This window comes from Engraulis encrasicolus, chromosome 5 (assembly GCF_034702125.1).
Source record: "Engraulis encrasicolus isolate BLACKSEA-1 chromosome 5, IST_EnEncr_1.0, whole genome shotgun sequence".
NCBI lineage: Eukaryota > Metazoa > Chordata > Actinopteri > Clupeiformes > Engraulidae > Engraulis > Engraulis encrasicolus.
The window spans coordinates 43,786,776-43,801,775 of record NC_085861.1 but is presented as its reverse complement, the minus strand read 5'-3'; the positions used below and the strand labels follow the sequence as shown (position 1 = coordinate 43,801,775).

The following is a 15,000-nucleotide window of genomic DNA, read 5'->3' as shown; positions in this document are numbered from 1 at the left end:
GGGGAGGAGGGGGGGGGGTATATGGATGAGAGTGAGCGAGCGAGAGAGATAAAGCTATAGAATGAGAGAGAAAGAGAGAAAACGTGAGAGATGTGTTGGTGGTGGGTGGATGAGCGTGAGTGAGCGGGAGAGAATGCCATAGAATGAGAGAGAGAGAGAGAGAGAGAGAGAGATCCTGGAAGAGAGGATCATTAAAAGGACAATTGGATGGATGGATGGATGGATGGATGGATGGATGGATAGATAAGGTACGTAGATGAGATGTGGGCGGAGAGGAAAGGAATGGGAGATCTTCCCCCTGCTCACTTGCAGGGCGACGCCTCGTCATGAGACTGTCTTACGTAAAGTGGCCCTGCAGAAGTGGAGAGAGCAGAGAGCAACAGTAGGGGAAACTACCAGGGAGGAGGGAGGGGAGGAGAGGAGAGGAGAAGAGATGGAGAGGAGATGAGAGGAGAGGAGAGGAGAGGAGAGGAGAGGAGGAGGAGGATGAGAGGAGAGGACAGGAGAGGAGGAGATGGAGAGGGGAGGAGAGGAGAGGAGAGGAGAGGAGAAGAGATGGAGAGGAGAGGAGAGGAGGAGATGGGAGATGGGAGATGGGGAGATGGGAGGAGAAGAGCGAGAGAAGAGGAGTGAATGGGAGGGCAGGAGAGAAGAGGAGAAGAGAGGAGAGGAGGGGAGATGAGAGAATGGAAAAGGGTAGGGGTAGGAGGAGGGGATAGGAGAGGAGGAGGAGGAGGAGAGGAGATGCAGAGGGTGGCAGGGTGGAGAGTGTCTGACAGACTGCGGAGAGCTTTGAGGAATCTTTTGTGAGCAGAGAGGAAGGAGTACTTAACACATAGAGAAGTGCGCGCGCACACACACACACACACACACACACACACACACACACACACACACACACACACACACACACACACACACACACACACACACACACACTCGTGCGCATGCGCGCACACACACATACAACAAAGCACACATATATACACACCCATAGACACACAGAAAGGCACACACACAGTCACACACCACGGATATGCAGGAGCACAAGACGCATAGCAACACACACCCTGTCACGCACCCTGTCACACTCAAGTCAGTATGGCACAAATGTATACAAACACACTTGGCACGCACACAAACACACATACACACACACACACACACACACACACACACACACACACACACACACACACACACACACACACACACACACACACACACACACACACCTCTCTCTCTCTCGCTCTCTCTCTCTTTCTCTCTCTCTCTCTCTCTCTCTCTCTCTCTCTCTCTCTCTCTCTCTCTCTCTCTCTCTCTCTCTGCAGTCTTGGCTGTCGAGTCACATCAGGAGTCGTGACTGAAATAGAGGAGTAAAAAAGAGGGGAATACTAAAAAAAGAGAAAGACAGCAAAGGTGATGGCGGGATGCAACACGGTTTCAAGGGCGAAAAGTGGGAGGTGTGGAAAAAAGATAGGGTGATTTTCAGGAAAAAAGATGTGAGGGGATGATGACATTGTGAAAGGCAGATTTAGGAAGATGTAGGGGGGCAGGGAGTGAAAAATAATTCTGAGAGACAGAAAGAGAGATGGAGAACGGGAGAGTGAGGAAGATTTAAAAGACAGAGAAAAAAGTCAATTGTGAGAAGATTTTGAGAAACATAGAGAGAGAGCATTAGAAAGAAAGAAAGAAAGAAAGACAGAAAGAAAGAAAGAAAGAAAGAAAGAAAGAAAGAAAGAAAGAAAGAAAGAAAGAGAAAGAGAAAGAAAGAAACAAACAAAAAAGCAACAAAGACGGAAATCAAGAAAGAAATCAAGAAAGAAAGAAAGAAAGAAAGAAAGAAAGAAAGAAAGAAAGAAGTGAGCTACGGTATGTGGATGTTGCAGTGAAGGCGCGATGAGGACAGACAAGAGAGTGCAAGTGTTGGAGAGCAGGAGGTAGTGGTTAGAAGAGAGGGGCAGTCTACATAGAGGCAGGGATAAGACATCCCTCTTCCCATCCCTCTCTCCACCCCTCCCTCCTCTATCCCCCCCTCGCCCCCCCCCCCTCCACCCCCCAAACTCTATTTCTGTATCTGGTCTATTCTTATAACATCTGCTAGTTATTATTTCCCCTCTTCACTTTGGCTGCGCTCTCCTCTCAGTCATCTCCGAGCTGTCCCCCGTCATTTATCCTCTCTGTCTGTTTGCATCGGAACTGCTGTCTTCTGTCTGTGCGTGCGCACGCCCACTCTACCACTATACTCCACTCCTTTCCTCTCCTCTCTTTCCCACTTCCTCTGCCGCCTCTCTCTCTCACTTTCTCTCTTCCTCTCTGTCTTCCACTCTTCTTCTCCACTCTCTCCATTTCTCCTCCGTCTCTTCTCTTTCTCCTCCCCTGTCTCCCCCCTCTCTCCTTCCTCTCCACTCTCACTATCTGTCTTTTTCTTCTCTCTCCTCCCTCTGTATTTCTCTCTCTCCCTATTCCCCTCTTCTTTTGGTCCTTCCTGCTCCCCCTCTCTCTCCCCCTATCTCTTCTCTCCTCTCTCTATCTCTCTCTCTCCCCCCTATCTCTTCTCTCCTCTCTCTATCTCTATCTCTCTTCTCTCTCTCGCTCTTCTCTCCTCTCTCTCCCCCCTCTCTTCCCTCCTCTCTCTCTCTCTCTCTTTCTCTCTCTTTCCTCTCTCTCCCCCCTCCTCTCTCTCTCTCTCTCTCTCTCTATCTCTCTCTCTCTTCTTTCTCTCCCATCTCTCTCTCTCTCTCCCTCTCTCTCTCTCTCTCCTCTCTCTCTATCTCTCTTTGTGCTGAATGAGCTGACCTGACAGTGCTGCTTATGCGCTGTGAGTGCTTGGAGTCTCTCTCTGAATTATTTAGAGAATGGGAGCCCCCCGAGTGCCTTCCTCACCCCTCTTCACACACACACACACACACACACACACACACACACACACACACACACACACACACACACACACACACACACACACACACACACACACACACACACACACACACACACACACACACACACATTCACTTCCGCTCTCTGGCAGTCCCTCTCTCTCTCCTCTTTCTCCTTCTATCTATCTATCTCTATTTGTGTTGGTGGGACTTGTTTTTGTTAACTAGTTTTAATTCCTCCTAGATTGTGTGTGTGTGTGTGTGTGTGTGTGTGTGTGTGTGTGTGTGTGTGTGTGTGTGTGTGTGTGTGTGTGTGTGTGTGTGTGTGTGTGTGTGTGTGTGTGTGTGTGTGTGTGTGTGTGCGTGCGTGTGTATGCATGTGTGTGTGTGTGTGCGTGTCTGGAGTGATGATGATGATGATCCACTACTGCAAACTGGAGCGAGTCACCATCACTTTACTCCGTGTGCCGGCAGTCGCAGCCAGGGCCGCGGGTGATTGACAGGGGCCCGTCACATTATCAACCCCGGCTGGGCTGTCTGGCGGCGGAAAGCGGAGGCAGCACGTGGCGGTACTGTGCCTTGGTGTACAGGCCTGTCACTACCAGGCAAGCAAACTAGGCAATTGACCAGGGTCCTCCCACACAGCTGAAAGCTGACTGGTTATCTATTTGTATTCAAATGACTGCAATGACAACGGATTGAGTGAGGCAAAACTGCAAAGCCGAAAACTACAATGATACTGCTATGACAAAATCTGTCTTTGGAGGGGGCCCGTCTGTAATAGTCTGAAGAGGGGAAGAAAGGGGCCCAAAGTCCCAATTTGCCTAAGGCCCACAAATACCTTGAAACGGCCCTGGTGGTGTAACGTGGCGGAGAGGAGAAGAGAGTAGACGGAGACGGCGGAGGAGATGGATAGATGGAGGACAGGGGGGTGGGGGGGCTGGCTGGTCGCCCAAACTCAAGACGTCACCGGCGGTCTGGCTTGCTGTCACCGCTGTCGGGTGGCAGGCAGTGGGGCAGGAAGTGGTGGTAGGGTGAATGGGCGGATAGAGTAGATAGATTGACGTGTGCCGCGTGTATACCGGCGCCGCGCCGGGTGGAGTTATGTGATGAGGCACCGCATGCTAAACGAGCTCCATTGATTGATGAATAGTGGGAGATGGACAGATGGGTGGAAATCAAGGCTGTGTAGTGTCTTTCTCATTGTCCTCTCTCTCTCTCTCTCTCTCTCTCTCTCTCTCTCTCTCTCTCCCTCACACATAAACACACACAGACAGACATTACCCCAATACATAGGCTACATGAACACATAACACACACCCACACCCACACTCACAGACACACACACCTGAATTTACACATGCACACACTCACACATACTGTACCTAGACAAATACACCTATCCATTAACACACTGACACACGCGCACACGTTCTAACACATACAGTCTGTATTGCTGTAACACACACACACACACACACACACACACACACACACACACACACACACACACACACACACACACACACACACACACACACACACACACACACACACACACACACACACACACACACACCGTAAATACACATGAAGAGTTCAGATGCAAAACCCCCTAACAACATTTCTGAAGACCTGCACTTCTATATTTTAGAGAACCCCGTTGTTGGTTTGGTTTACATTCATGTACTTGATAATACATATAAATAATTATATACATAAATAAAATAAAAAATATGCAATTTTGATATCTTTGTATTAAATAAAAATGAATTAAGATTATTTTCTGAAAAGGCACTTAGGGGGTTTTTCATCTGAACTCTTCACATGTGCACACTCATACACATAAATGCACACACTTACATTACCAAACAAATACAGCTATGGACAGACAGACAAACAAACACAAGCGTGCACATTCACACACACACACACACACACACACACACACACACACACACACTGCAAGCCAAGCTGTGAATGCTCGCTGGCATCACCTCAGCCCCTGGCCTATAATGACCCAGAAAAGACGCTCACCACAAGTTGTCAGACAAATGAGACAAAGACCTAAAAGACAACACAGTCAGAAAGAAAGAAAGAAAGAAAGAAAGAAAGAAAGAAAGAAAGAAAGAAAGAAAGAAAGAAAGAAAGAAAGAAAGAACAGAAGGGAGAGCTTGTGAGGTCATATTGTGCAATGTAGGTTGTTTATACTTACGGTACCGTAGGAAAAGTGAGTTCTGCTGTTTGGCAACCAAATTTTATTATAATGTGTCTACCACACTGTTTTGTGTGTGTGTGTGTGTGTGTGTGTGTGTGTGTGTGTGTGTGTGTGTGTGTGTGTGTGTGTGTGTGTGTGTGTGTGTGTGTGTGTGTGTGTGTGTGTGTGCGCTCGCGTGTGTGTGTGTGTGTGTGTGTGTGTGTGTGATAGGCCTAGAGCACATTTTGAGTCCTGCTGTCTAAAATCCTTGTTTAGACCGCAGTTACCCTTCACCATCAGACTTCTGTTTTCCCCTTTCTCTCTCTCTCTTTCCCTTTCTCTCTCTCTCTTTCCCTTTCTCTCCCTCTGTATCTCTCTCACACACAGAGGCGGTGTCTCCCTGAAGAGATGGCTCAACATTGCTGCCTATAATCACCATGGCAACCTAGTAATCCCTTATCTAGCAGAAAAAGTCGCACACACACACACACACACACACACACGCACATGCACACACACTAACACACACATGCGCAGAAGCGCACTGACATTCTACGCTGTTGCGTGAGCCATTCCACACATGGTTCACTTAACGGGAGATAATGTGCTATTTGCATATGGATGCACTGAGAAGCCCCTGCCGTTCCTGTGTGTGTGTGTGTGTGTGTGTGTGTCTCTATATAGCCTGTGCATTTCAGGTGACATTGTGTGTGTGTGACATTGTGTATGTGTGTACCGTGTCTGTGTGAGTGTGTGTGTGTGTGTGCGTGCGTGTCTAAAGCCTGTGCATTTCAGGTGAGTGTGTGACATTGTGTGTGTGTGTGTGTGTGTGTGTTGCTACTTTATGTTGTGCACATGTTTAGCATGTATACGTACTGCACGCCTGTGCTTAATTGATTTGCTCTCCGCCTCACTGAGTCTCTTCACAGTCTCGCACCCTCTTTCTCTCTCTCTGTTGCACCCTCTCTCTCTCTCGCTCTCTCTGTTGCACCCTCTCTCTCTGTCTTTCTCTGCTACAGGGGTGTGTGCGTGTGTGTAAAAAGCATGTTACCATCAATGCAGCAGATACATGCTTTGGTCCTCTCCCTCTCTCTCTCTCTCTCTCTCTCTCTCTCTCTCTCTCTCTCTCTCTATCTCTCTCTTTCTATCCCTCTTCTTTTTTTCTAATAAAAAACAACAGTCCACCCAACCAGACCAAATGTGTTTATACAGGGCTCTCAGCTGTCTTGTGAGCTCTGCATGCATAAATGAGTGGGCACTGCTGCAGTGTAGCCGACTACCCTGCTGTCATCACAGGTATCAAAGGGATCGGCCGCCCAAATCAATTAAGTGTTTACTGCGAACAGACAAGACAGATTGAGGCTCAGTCACTCAATCAACAGCTCTAATTAAGCTGATGAGATTAAAGTGTTGTATGTGTGTGTGTGTGTGTGTGTGTGTGGGCTTCTGTTTGCTGCATTGATTTGGGAAACCTCACATACGTAGAAGTCTTGGCTGCCTACAAGAAATCTGTGAGAAAGCAGGCCAAAAACAAATGCACAATACAGCCTATACCACAATATCACAACCTACATCACAACCAGGGCCCTTTTTTTATCAAAAGCCAAAATGGCTAGTAGATGTTAAGCTTACAAGCCAAACACACACTCACTAATGAGTCAAAGTGGCTAGTAAGCTGGTCTTTTTTTTAGCAGCCACACAGAAATGTCAACAGCATCTTAGCCAGTTGGTTGGTGTTAATTTAGAGCCCTGATCACAACAACCACAGCAGAAAGACTGACCGAACACTTTTTAACATACACTGCAGAGAGAAACAAGAGACTGGGGTGTGGGGGGGAAAGAAACGGTCGGCTTTGTTTGTTTTCTAAAAATATGTCCTTTATTTGAAGCGTGTTAAGACGTGCGCCGCGCCTGTTGCCACAGAGAGATAACACGGCCTTAATGCAGTGAATTGGAGAGCAGCACGGTGGAATTGGAGACGGCGAGACGATGTAATGTCACAGGGTGACCACCAGGGTGCGTGGTTCTTGTACTTCCCTTCCCAGTAGGTATTATGTTGCTGAACACACAGCTGGGAAAGAAGCCATCACACCAACAGTCTGTACCCCACAATGAAGAACAATAAGCATCACCAAAAATAAACAAACAAAAAAATGATCAAAACCCCCGCAACAAACATCCCAACATTATAATAACATTACGAGATATAAGGCTATATGACGTGTGTGGCTTTTTGAAAAAGTACAAAACATTTGAAGATGTACATTAACAGGACAAAAAAGTATTTGTTAAATTAATACATTTTAAGAATTTAAGTATGGAGGGACAGGGATACAGTCTACTCTGGCACAGTTCGTTGCAGAAGAACAATGTTATCATGTGTTTGAAAAAGGTCAGATTAAACAAGACTTCAGTTCCAATATTAAGATGTGTGTGTGTGTGTGTGTGTGTGTGTGTGTGTGTGTGTGTGTGAGAGAGAGAGAGAGAGAGAGAGAGAGAGAGAGAGAGAGAGAGAGAGAGAGAGAGAGAGAGCGAGAGAAAGAAATTACAAGATGTGTGTGTGTGTGTGTCAGGTCATAACAAATTCCATAGATAAATCACGTTCCTGGAGGCCAGCTCTCTGGCAATATTGTGTGTGTGGGACGAGTAAAGGGTTTTACAAACACGCCATACATGAGTGAGGATATAGTCTCCAGTAGACTGTCGGTGGTTTTGGTTCAATTCTTGGTTCCGATGGCATAGCCAGACTAAGGCCACTTTGAAGACTTAATTCCTTTTTTGGTAGTCAATAATAGCATAGTAGTAAGGGCACTTGTGATGGGTTTTGCATATGCATGTTATCTGTGTGTGTGTGCGTGTGTGTGAGTGTGTGTGTGTGTGTGTGTGTGTGTGTGTGTGTGTGTGTGTGTGTGTGTGTGTGTGTGTGTGTGTGTGTGTGTGTGTGTGTGTGTGTGCACACGTATGTGCATACGTATGTGCATGTGTACAGCGCATGTATGTGAGTGTGCGTGTGTGTGTGCGCGCACATGTGTGCGTGCATGTGTTCATGTGTGCATGTCAGTGTGTGTGTGTGTGTGTGAGTGTGTGTGTGAGTGTGTGTGTGTATCGTGTACAGGGATTTGGCAACTCTATAGTCTAGTCATGCATCAACAAAGGTGGTCCATCGGGGCCCCTGGAGTCTGGGGCAGGTGTGAGGGGTCGGGGCATCAGGTCACGGAGGGGTCATCATATGGTTATCAGGCCATGTGTCAGGACCAAGGGCCACAGGTGCGTAGATCAGGGGGCACAGGTGCGTAGATCAGGGGCCAGGGAGCACATTCAATACTTAGAGAGTACAACCAACTGCACCCTATTGAATGTATGTAGGGTTTAATTAGGGAGAGTGTTTAAATAAACTCTCTAAGTTTTGAATGAGTGTAAAATTTACAGCACAAATTCCCAGAGAGCATTTGGACCGATATCACACCAAACACAAGTTTTTGCTTGTAATCTGCCTTTTTTTGGTTTCCATCACACTGATCCCAGATATTTTAAATGTCCGATGAGAATTTGAATAATTCAATATATCAATACACCAATTACTATCAATACTATCAATTACTGGACATCTGGCAATCTGTGACAAGGGTATTTTCCACCTTGAGGTGTACTTTTTTCTACACGACCTACTTGATACAGCCTGGAATGCCTTAAAAAAACTGTGCCTCAAACTGTAAAATCTGTGTTTGGTGTGTTCGCAGCCTAAGTGTTGAACTACCACGACAAGATATAATCTGGAATGTGAGTATAGGGCAGGGGCCACTAGTCTTCAGATTAGGGCTCAGTAGTATTTGGATCAGGGGTCAGTAGTGTGTCTTGGGGTCACAGGGGGCCCCTAATGTGTATCGGTCATGGGGGGCCCCTAATGTGTCTCAGGGCACAGGGGGGGGGCAAATGAGTGTGGGGACAGAGGGGGCCTCTAATGTGTGTCTTGGGCCACAGGGGGGCCCTAGTGTGTGCGGGGCACGGGGTGCTGCAGGGTCATGTGCTCGGCCCCGGTGAAGGGCAGGCGCTGGGTGCAGTAGTAGTGCACCACCTGGGGGATGCTGGGGAAAGTGCAGCGGCTCTGGTCCAGTGTGTAGCCACTCTCCTTGGTCTGGGCCACGATGATGTGCACACAGCCCTGGCTCGTCCTTTAGTGGGGGGGGGGGAATTAAAACTGGTTAACAAAAACAAGTCCAACCAACACAAATAGAGATAGATAGAAGGAGAAAGAGGAGAGAGAGGGACTGATAGTGATAGGAAGTGTGTGTGTGTGTGTGTGTGTGTGTGTGTGTGTGTGTGTGTGTGTGTGTGTGTGTGTGTGTGTGTGTGTGTGTGTGTGTGTGTGTGTGTGTGTGTGTGTGTGTGTCAGAGACAGAGAGAGATAGGATACTATCTAAAAGCATATTCTACATATGTATTGGTACTGGAAAATAAGACTATATTTTCTCTTTATCAACTCATTTGATGCCTTGCTATTCCAAATCCAACCTACTCCAACTTCAATGAAAGAGAATAATACTTTACTACTCGGACATGGGCCAGTGGTCTTCCGGAATCCTTAGCTGCTGAGTGACAGCAGAGATTGTTGAGATTCAAAAGTGTGTGTGCTTCAAGGGATACCCTGGAGCAATGCTTTCTATCACAGCCTCACTCCACACACATACACACACACACACACACACACACGCGCGCGCGCGCACGAGCACGAGCAGTCACTCTCTCTCTCTCTCTCTCTCTCTCTCTCTCTCTCTCTCTCTCTCTCTCTCTCTCTCTCTCTCTCTCTCTCTCTCTCTCACACACACACTCACATACACACACTCTCTCTCACATACACACACAAACACACACTCACTGTCTACAAACTCACTTCAAGGCGATGGAGTACTTGCTGGTAGCTGATTCGCTGTCTCGCACCAGGAAGCTGGCCTCCTTACAGCTGTGCAGCTGAGCCTCCGCCTCCTGCCGACTCACTGAGCCGTGGTACCAGCTAGAGAGAGAGGGAGAGAATGAGGAGAGATAGCGAGAGAGAGAGAGAGAGAGAGAGAGAAATAGAGAGAGAGAGAGAGAAATAGAGAGAAGAGAGAGAGAGAATGAGGAGAGAGCGAGAGAGAGTGAGAGCAGAGGTTAACACACACCCAGAGGTAGAGATGTTGAGAGAGACAGAGAGAGAGTGAGAGAGAGAGAGATGGAGATAAAGATAGAGAGAGCGAGAAAGAGAGATGGATATAGAGATAGAGATAGCAAGAGAAAAGGGGATAGAGAGTGAGAGAGAGAGAGATGGAGATAAAGATAGAGAGAGCGAGAAAGAGAGATGGATATAGAGATAGAGATAGCAAGAGAAAAGGGGATAGAGAATGAGGAGAGAGTGAGAGAGAGAGAGCAGAAGTTAACACGTACACAGAGGTAGAGATCTTGACAGAGAGAGAGAGAGAGAGCAGAGAGAGAATGGAGAGAGAGAGAGAAAGATAAGGGGATATAGGAAGAGAGCGAGAGAGGAAGGGAGAGAGAGAGGGATGGAGAGATGGGGGGAAAAGGAGAGACATAGAGTAGGGTAAGATGGAAAGACGTGGAAAGAGAGAGAGAGAGAAAGAGAGAGAAGGAGGGTGAGAGAGACATCAGGTGCAAGAAGATATGAGTTAAAAGCCAGATAATACACAATTCATTTCATGACAAATAAGAAGAGAAGGGGGGAAGAGGAGAGGAGCTCAAAGCGTGAGTACAGAACAGCACGATTAGATGGAAGAAGAAATGGAGACAGAGAGAGAGAGAGAGCAATGGAAAGAAATGGAGAGAGAGAGGGAGAGAAAGAGAGAGGGGGATGGAGAGATCATGCTTAGCATGAAAGGATGAGATATCATGCTACTAAAGGCAGAGCTATCTGAGCTATCATGCGATGGCTGTGAATAGCTCCCCGGGAGATGATGTCAGACTATTATAGGGACTGTGCTGCTGATGCTGTCAGTTTAGGACAGAGACACTTCAAAAGGCAAAATACATCTGAAATGTAGCAGAGAACTATGTGATCAAATTTACAGTACATTTCAGATATAATTAATGACAGTAAGACTTATCATTTCACTGACATACGTGCCACATGCAGGATAAGGAAAGCATGCTTTTCTCATATTAACATACACACTCTCTCCCTCTGTCTCTATGTCTCTCTCTATGTCTCTCACACACACATACACACACACACACACACACACACACACACACACACACACACACACACACTCTCTCTCTCTCTCTCTCTCTCTCTCTCTCTCTCTCTCTCTCTTTCTCTCTATCTCTCTCTCTCTCACACACACACACACACACACACACACACACACACACACACACACACACACACACACACACACACACACACACACACACACACAAATACACACAATCTCTCTCTCTCTCTCTCTCTCTCTCTCTCTCTCTCTCTCTCTCTCTCTCTCTCTCTCTCTCTCTCTCTGTGTCTCTCTCTCTGTCTCTCTCTCTCTCTCTCTCTCTCTGTCTCTCTCTCTCTCCACACACACACACACACACACACACCTTTGCTTCTCCAGAGGCACTGTGGGGTCCACCAGGCTGTCTCTCGTGTCGCTGTCCGTGGTGCTGGCTGGGGTGGTGCTGGCTGGGGTGAGCGTGAGGGAGGGCGAGGGGGGAGAGGGGCGCAGGGTTTTGGGGGTCCAGCTCTTCTGCCTCTGCTGGCGAGGGGACATCACGACCGCCGCGTCCTCCTTGCTGCTGCCGGTCACCCGCTCCACTCCATCAAACTGGGCTGTGTGGGTGGACAGCCAAGGACATTGTGTCAGGAGCAAGCAGCAAGGGCAATGGGACTAGGGCCGCTAACAGCGTTTGCCGGGCCCGGGCTCAAAGTCATCTGAAAAGCAGGGGCGTCAGCTGACCCAATGCTATACAGAGAGACTGTAGGGCACCGAGAGATTGCTATTTTTTGCAGTTATTTATTTTAAAAAGCTTGTAAATTAATTATATTATGTCAAGTGGTGCATGTGTACTATTTTGTGCGCATTCTGTAGATTACTCTGTATGCTAAACTTGAGATAAATTCCAAGGTAGCCACGTTGTTGTCTTTTTGTGAAACTCATACTGGGGCACAGCAAATCAACACCCAGGTCCCTGTAAAATAGGTCTAGGCACCCCAGGCACCTAACATCCGTGCCCCTGTAAAATAGGTCTAGCAACGCCCCTGCTGAAAAGAACCCTCCCCACTGAATGCCTACAATCTGTAATGGGGGGGGACCCAATTCTGGGACCTCCCTCTCTCTGGGCCCGGGACAAAGTCATCTGAAAAGAACCCTCCCCAGTCAATGCATAAACCAACCTCCAACCCCCCCCCCGTCAGCTTCCCCTAATGGGACGACTGAAGAAGGTGTTATTGGATTATAATTACAAAACGTTTTTACAAGCTCTGTGATGTCCCTTTGTGTACTGCTGCTCGATTGTTATTAATGAATAAGCAAGGGCAAAGAGTTGATGGAAGGAGTTATTGTATTCTCAGTTAGTTGATTTATTCATAATATACGTAAGAATTGTGTTCTTCTATGTTACACTGTTGTTGTTTATCTACAGCTGTGCAGAATGGCTCTGTTAAGTACTGTATGTCATAGCATCATAGAATATTTAGAAATGACATTTTCTAATAATGTAGTCCAAATGTAACTTCCCTGTAGCCCCATGATACACGCCCTTCTACCAGTGGAACGATGGAATAGTCATTGAAAAGTTAACTACCATAGTACTACACTACTATGAGATAACACAGAGCCTTTAGTCGTGCACAACGACTTGGTCATTATCATGCTGGTAATATCAAATCTATGATGCCGTGTCTTAACGGTAACCGCTTTGTGGAGAGCCATAAGCTTGCGCAGAGTTATAACCATACTGTCACCAAAATTGTAATGACCCATTCTTAATTTGTTACTTAAGGCTCTCTGTAATGTCATAGCAATGTTGTTTTGACGTATTTGAGTCTTTTCAGCAAAGAGTGAACAAGCCCACCATAGTCAGGCCCATCTGCACAAATTAAATACTGTGCACTAAGATCATTAGAGCAAAGGATCATCAGGAGATCATTAGAGGAAAAATGGTTGTTGAACAGATATTACCGAATTGAAAAAAATAAACATTGGTGGGCGTAAATTTCCCCTATGGCAGACAGGAGCTATTAGATGAGACAAAGATGGCTGCTGTTATCTAACAAAAAACTGGCATGACAAATAGGAAACAGGAAAGGCCCATTGCTGTGCGGAAACACTACCGTAAACTATCTGAGTGACCTCTTGTTTTGGTCAATATATCAAACAGACAAAAAACGAAACGCACAATTCGTTTGCCGGAATAGGCCGCCAGAACAATGAGCTTCCTGCAGGTGAGAACTTCAACATGTGAAGTGATTGGCATGTTTAAGCTTTTTTGTTGTTGGGATTACATAAGGAACTGTTGAGAATATGATGTCTGTCTTTTTTACAGAAGGTTATTAATATTTCATCTCAGTGGTAAAACGTACATGATCCTCCCCACCTCCCTATTACATTTCCACAACCCTATGGATGGCCGATCCACCATTGTGTGTGTGTGTGTGTGTGTGTGTGTGTGTGTGTGTGTGTGTGTGTGTGTGTGTGTGTGTGTGTGTGTGTGTGTGTGTGTGTGTGTGTGTGTGTGTGTGTGTTGAGCATTAAACAGGCATTAGGGACCCATTAAATGAGTTTGATATAAAATAGCCTGAGAATAAAATCATGGATTGAACCTTTCTGTTTGACACTTTCAAGAGAGGCGACAAGTTTCTTATGCGGATGTGAATATTACAATAAATAATAGTCCCCTAGGCTCTTGCCTGACATCCCATCTACTCCACTCATTTCCCGTCTGTGTCAACAATGGTCCTGTTTATTATCAAATCTAGTAGTCTTTTCATCTTAAAAATAACAGTGATTTGTCATCTTGAGGGTGAATTCTACGTAAGAGATTACGTTTGCCTCCCATCATTGGTTATCACCACTCTAAGTAAGTTTAGAGAATTGACCAGAGATGAAAAAAAAACAATTAAGAATTGATCTCTGGATGTGATAGTGTCTGTATATACATACTGTATGATCTTGTGTGTGCTTGTTTGAAAGGGCAAAAATACCTCAACTATAAATGTTGACAGGCCTATATTGGTGCAAACACTTGAAAATGCAAATCATTTTCTGACAGACCAATCAATATAGTGCCACACAGACTTCTATGCACACAATCAAAAAGGGAAAAAAACCAAACCTTATGTTCTAAACCTGCTTTTATGTAGTACTTATGTACAAATGGTGCACTTGCCCTGCATGGCCCATGCACTCTGTACTTCTGCGTGTATAGTATTCTATTGACTATATCCTGATTTGAGGCCCTGCCGTGGCCAAACGGTAGGGCACTCGTCTACCACGCGGCTGACTCGGGTTCGATTCCCGGCCCGGGTCCTTTGCTGGCCCTTCCCCGTCTCTCTCTCCCCACTCGCTTCCTGTCACCACCTTCACTGTCCTATCATAAATAAAGTAAAAAAGACCAAAAAAATATCTTTAAAAAACAAAAAAACCTATATCCTGATTTGCAAGCACCTTTGGATAAAAGTGTCTGCGGCTGTAATTGTAATGTAATGCAATGCAATGTGTTGTCTTGTACCTGACAGGGCCCTGACGATCTGCTCCTTGCGCCACTCCCAGGGCAGCTCGTACTCTGCCTGGGGTCGGGGGTCACACTCGGGCCGGGTGAGGGGGATACCCTCTAGAACCTCCTCGTAGGGCACGTCGTAGATCTGGGGCTCGCCACCCTCCTCGTCCCCCTTCAGCACCACACACACCTTCAGCAGGTCACGAGAGCCCCGCCGGCGGATCTCTGCACACA

General features: G+C 46.7%; 1 protein-coding gene across 1 annotated transcript in view; it reads right to left on the bottom strand.

Moving 5' to 3' along the window:
- Positions 1-6,941: 6,941 nt before the first annotated feature.
- she (Src homology 2 domain containing E) overlaps positions 6,942-15,000 on the bottom strand; it is a 16,665-nt gene continuing 8,606 nt past the window's right edge. Inside the window, exons 3-6 of the mRNA XM_063199519.1 lie at positions 14,779-14,991; positions 11,650-11,878; positions 9,971-10,090; positions 6,942-9,251 (exon numbers count right to left, since the gene is read on the bottom strand). Coding sequence (XP_063055589.1) covers positions 9,068-9,251; positions 9,971-10,090; positions 11,650-11,878; positions 14,779-14,991 — 746 coding nt within the window. The 3' untranslated portion in view covers positions 6,942-9,067. The remainder of the gene's footprint in view (positions 9,252-9,970; positions 10,091-11,649; positions 11,879-14,778; positions 14,992-15,000) is intronic.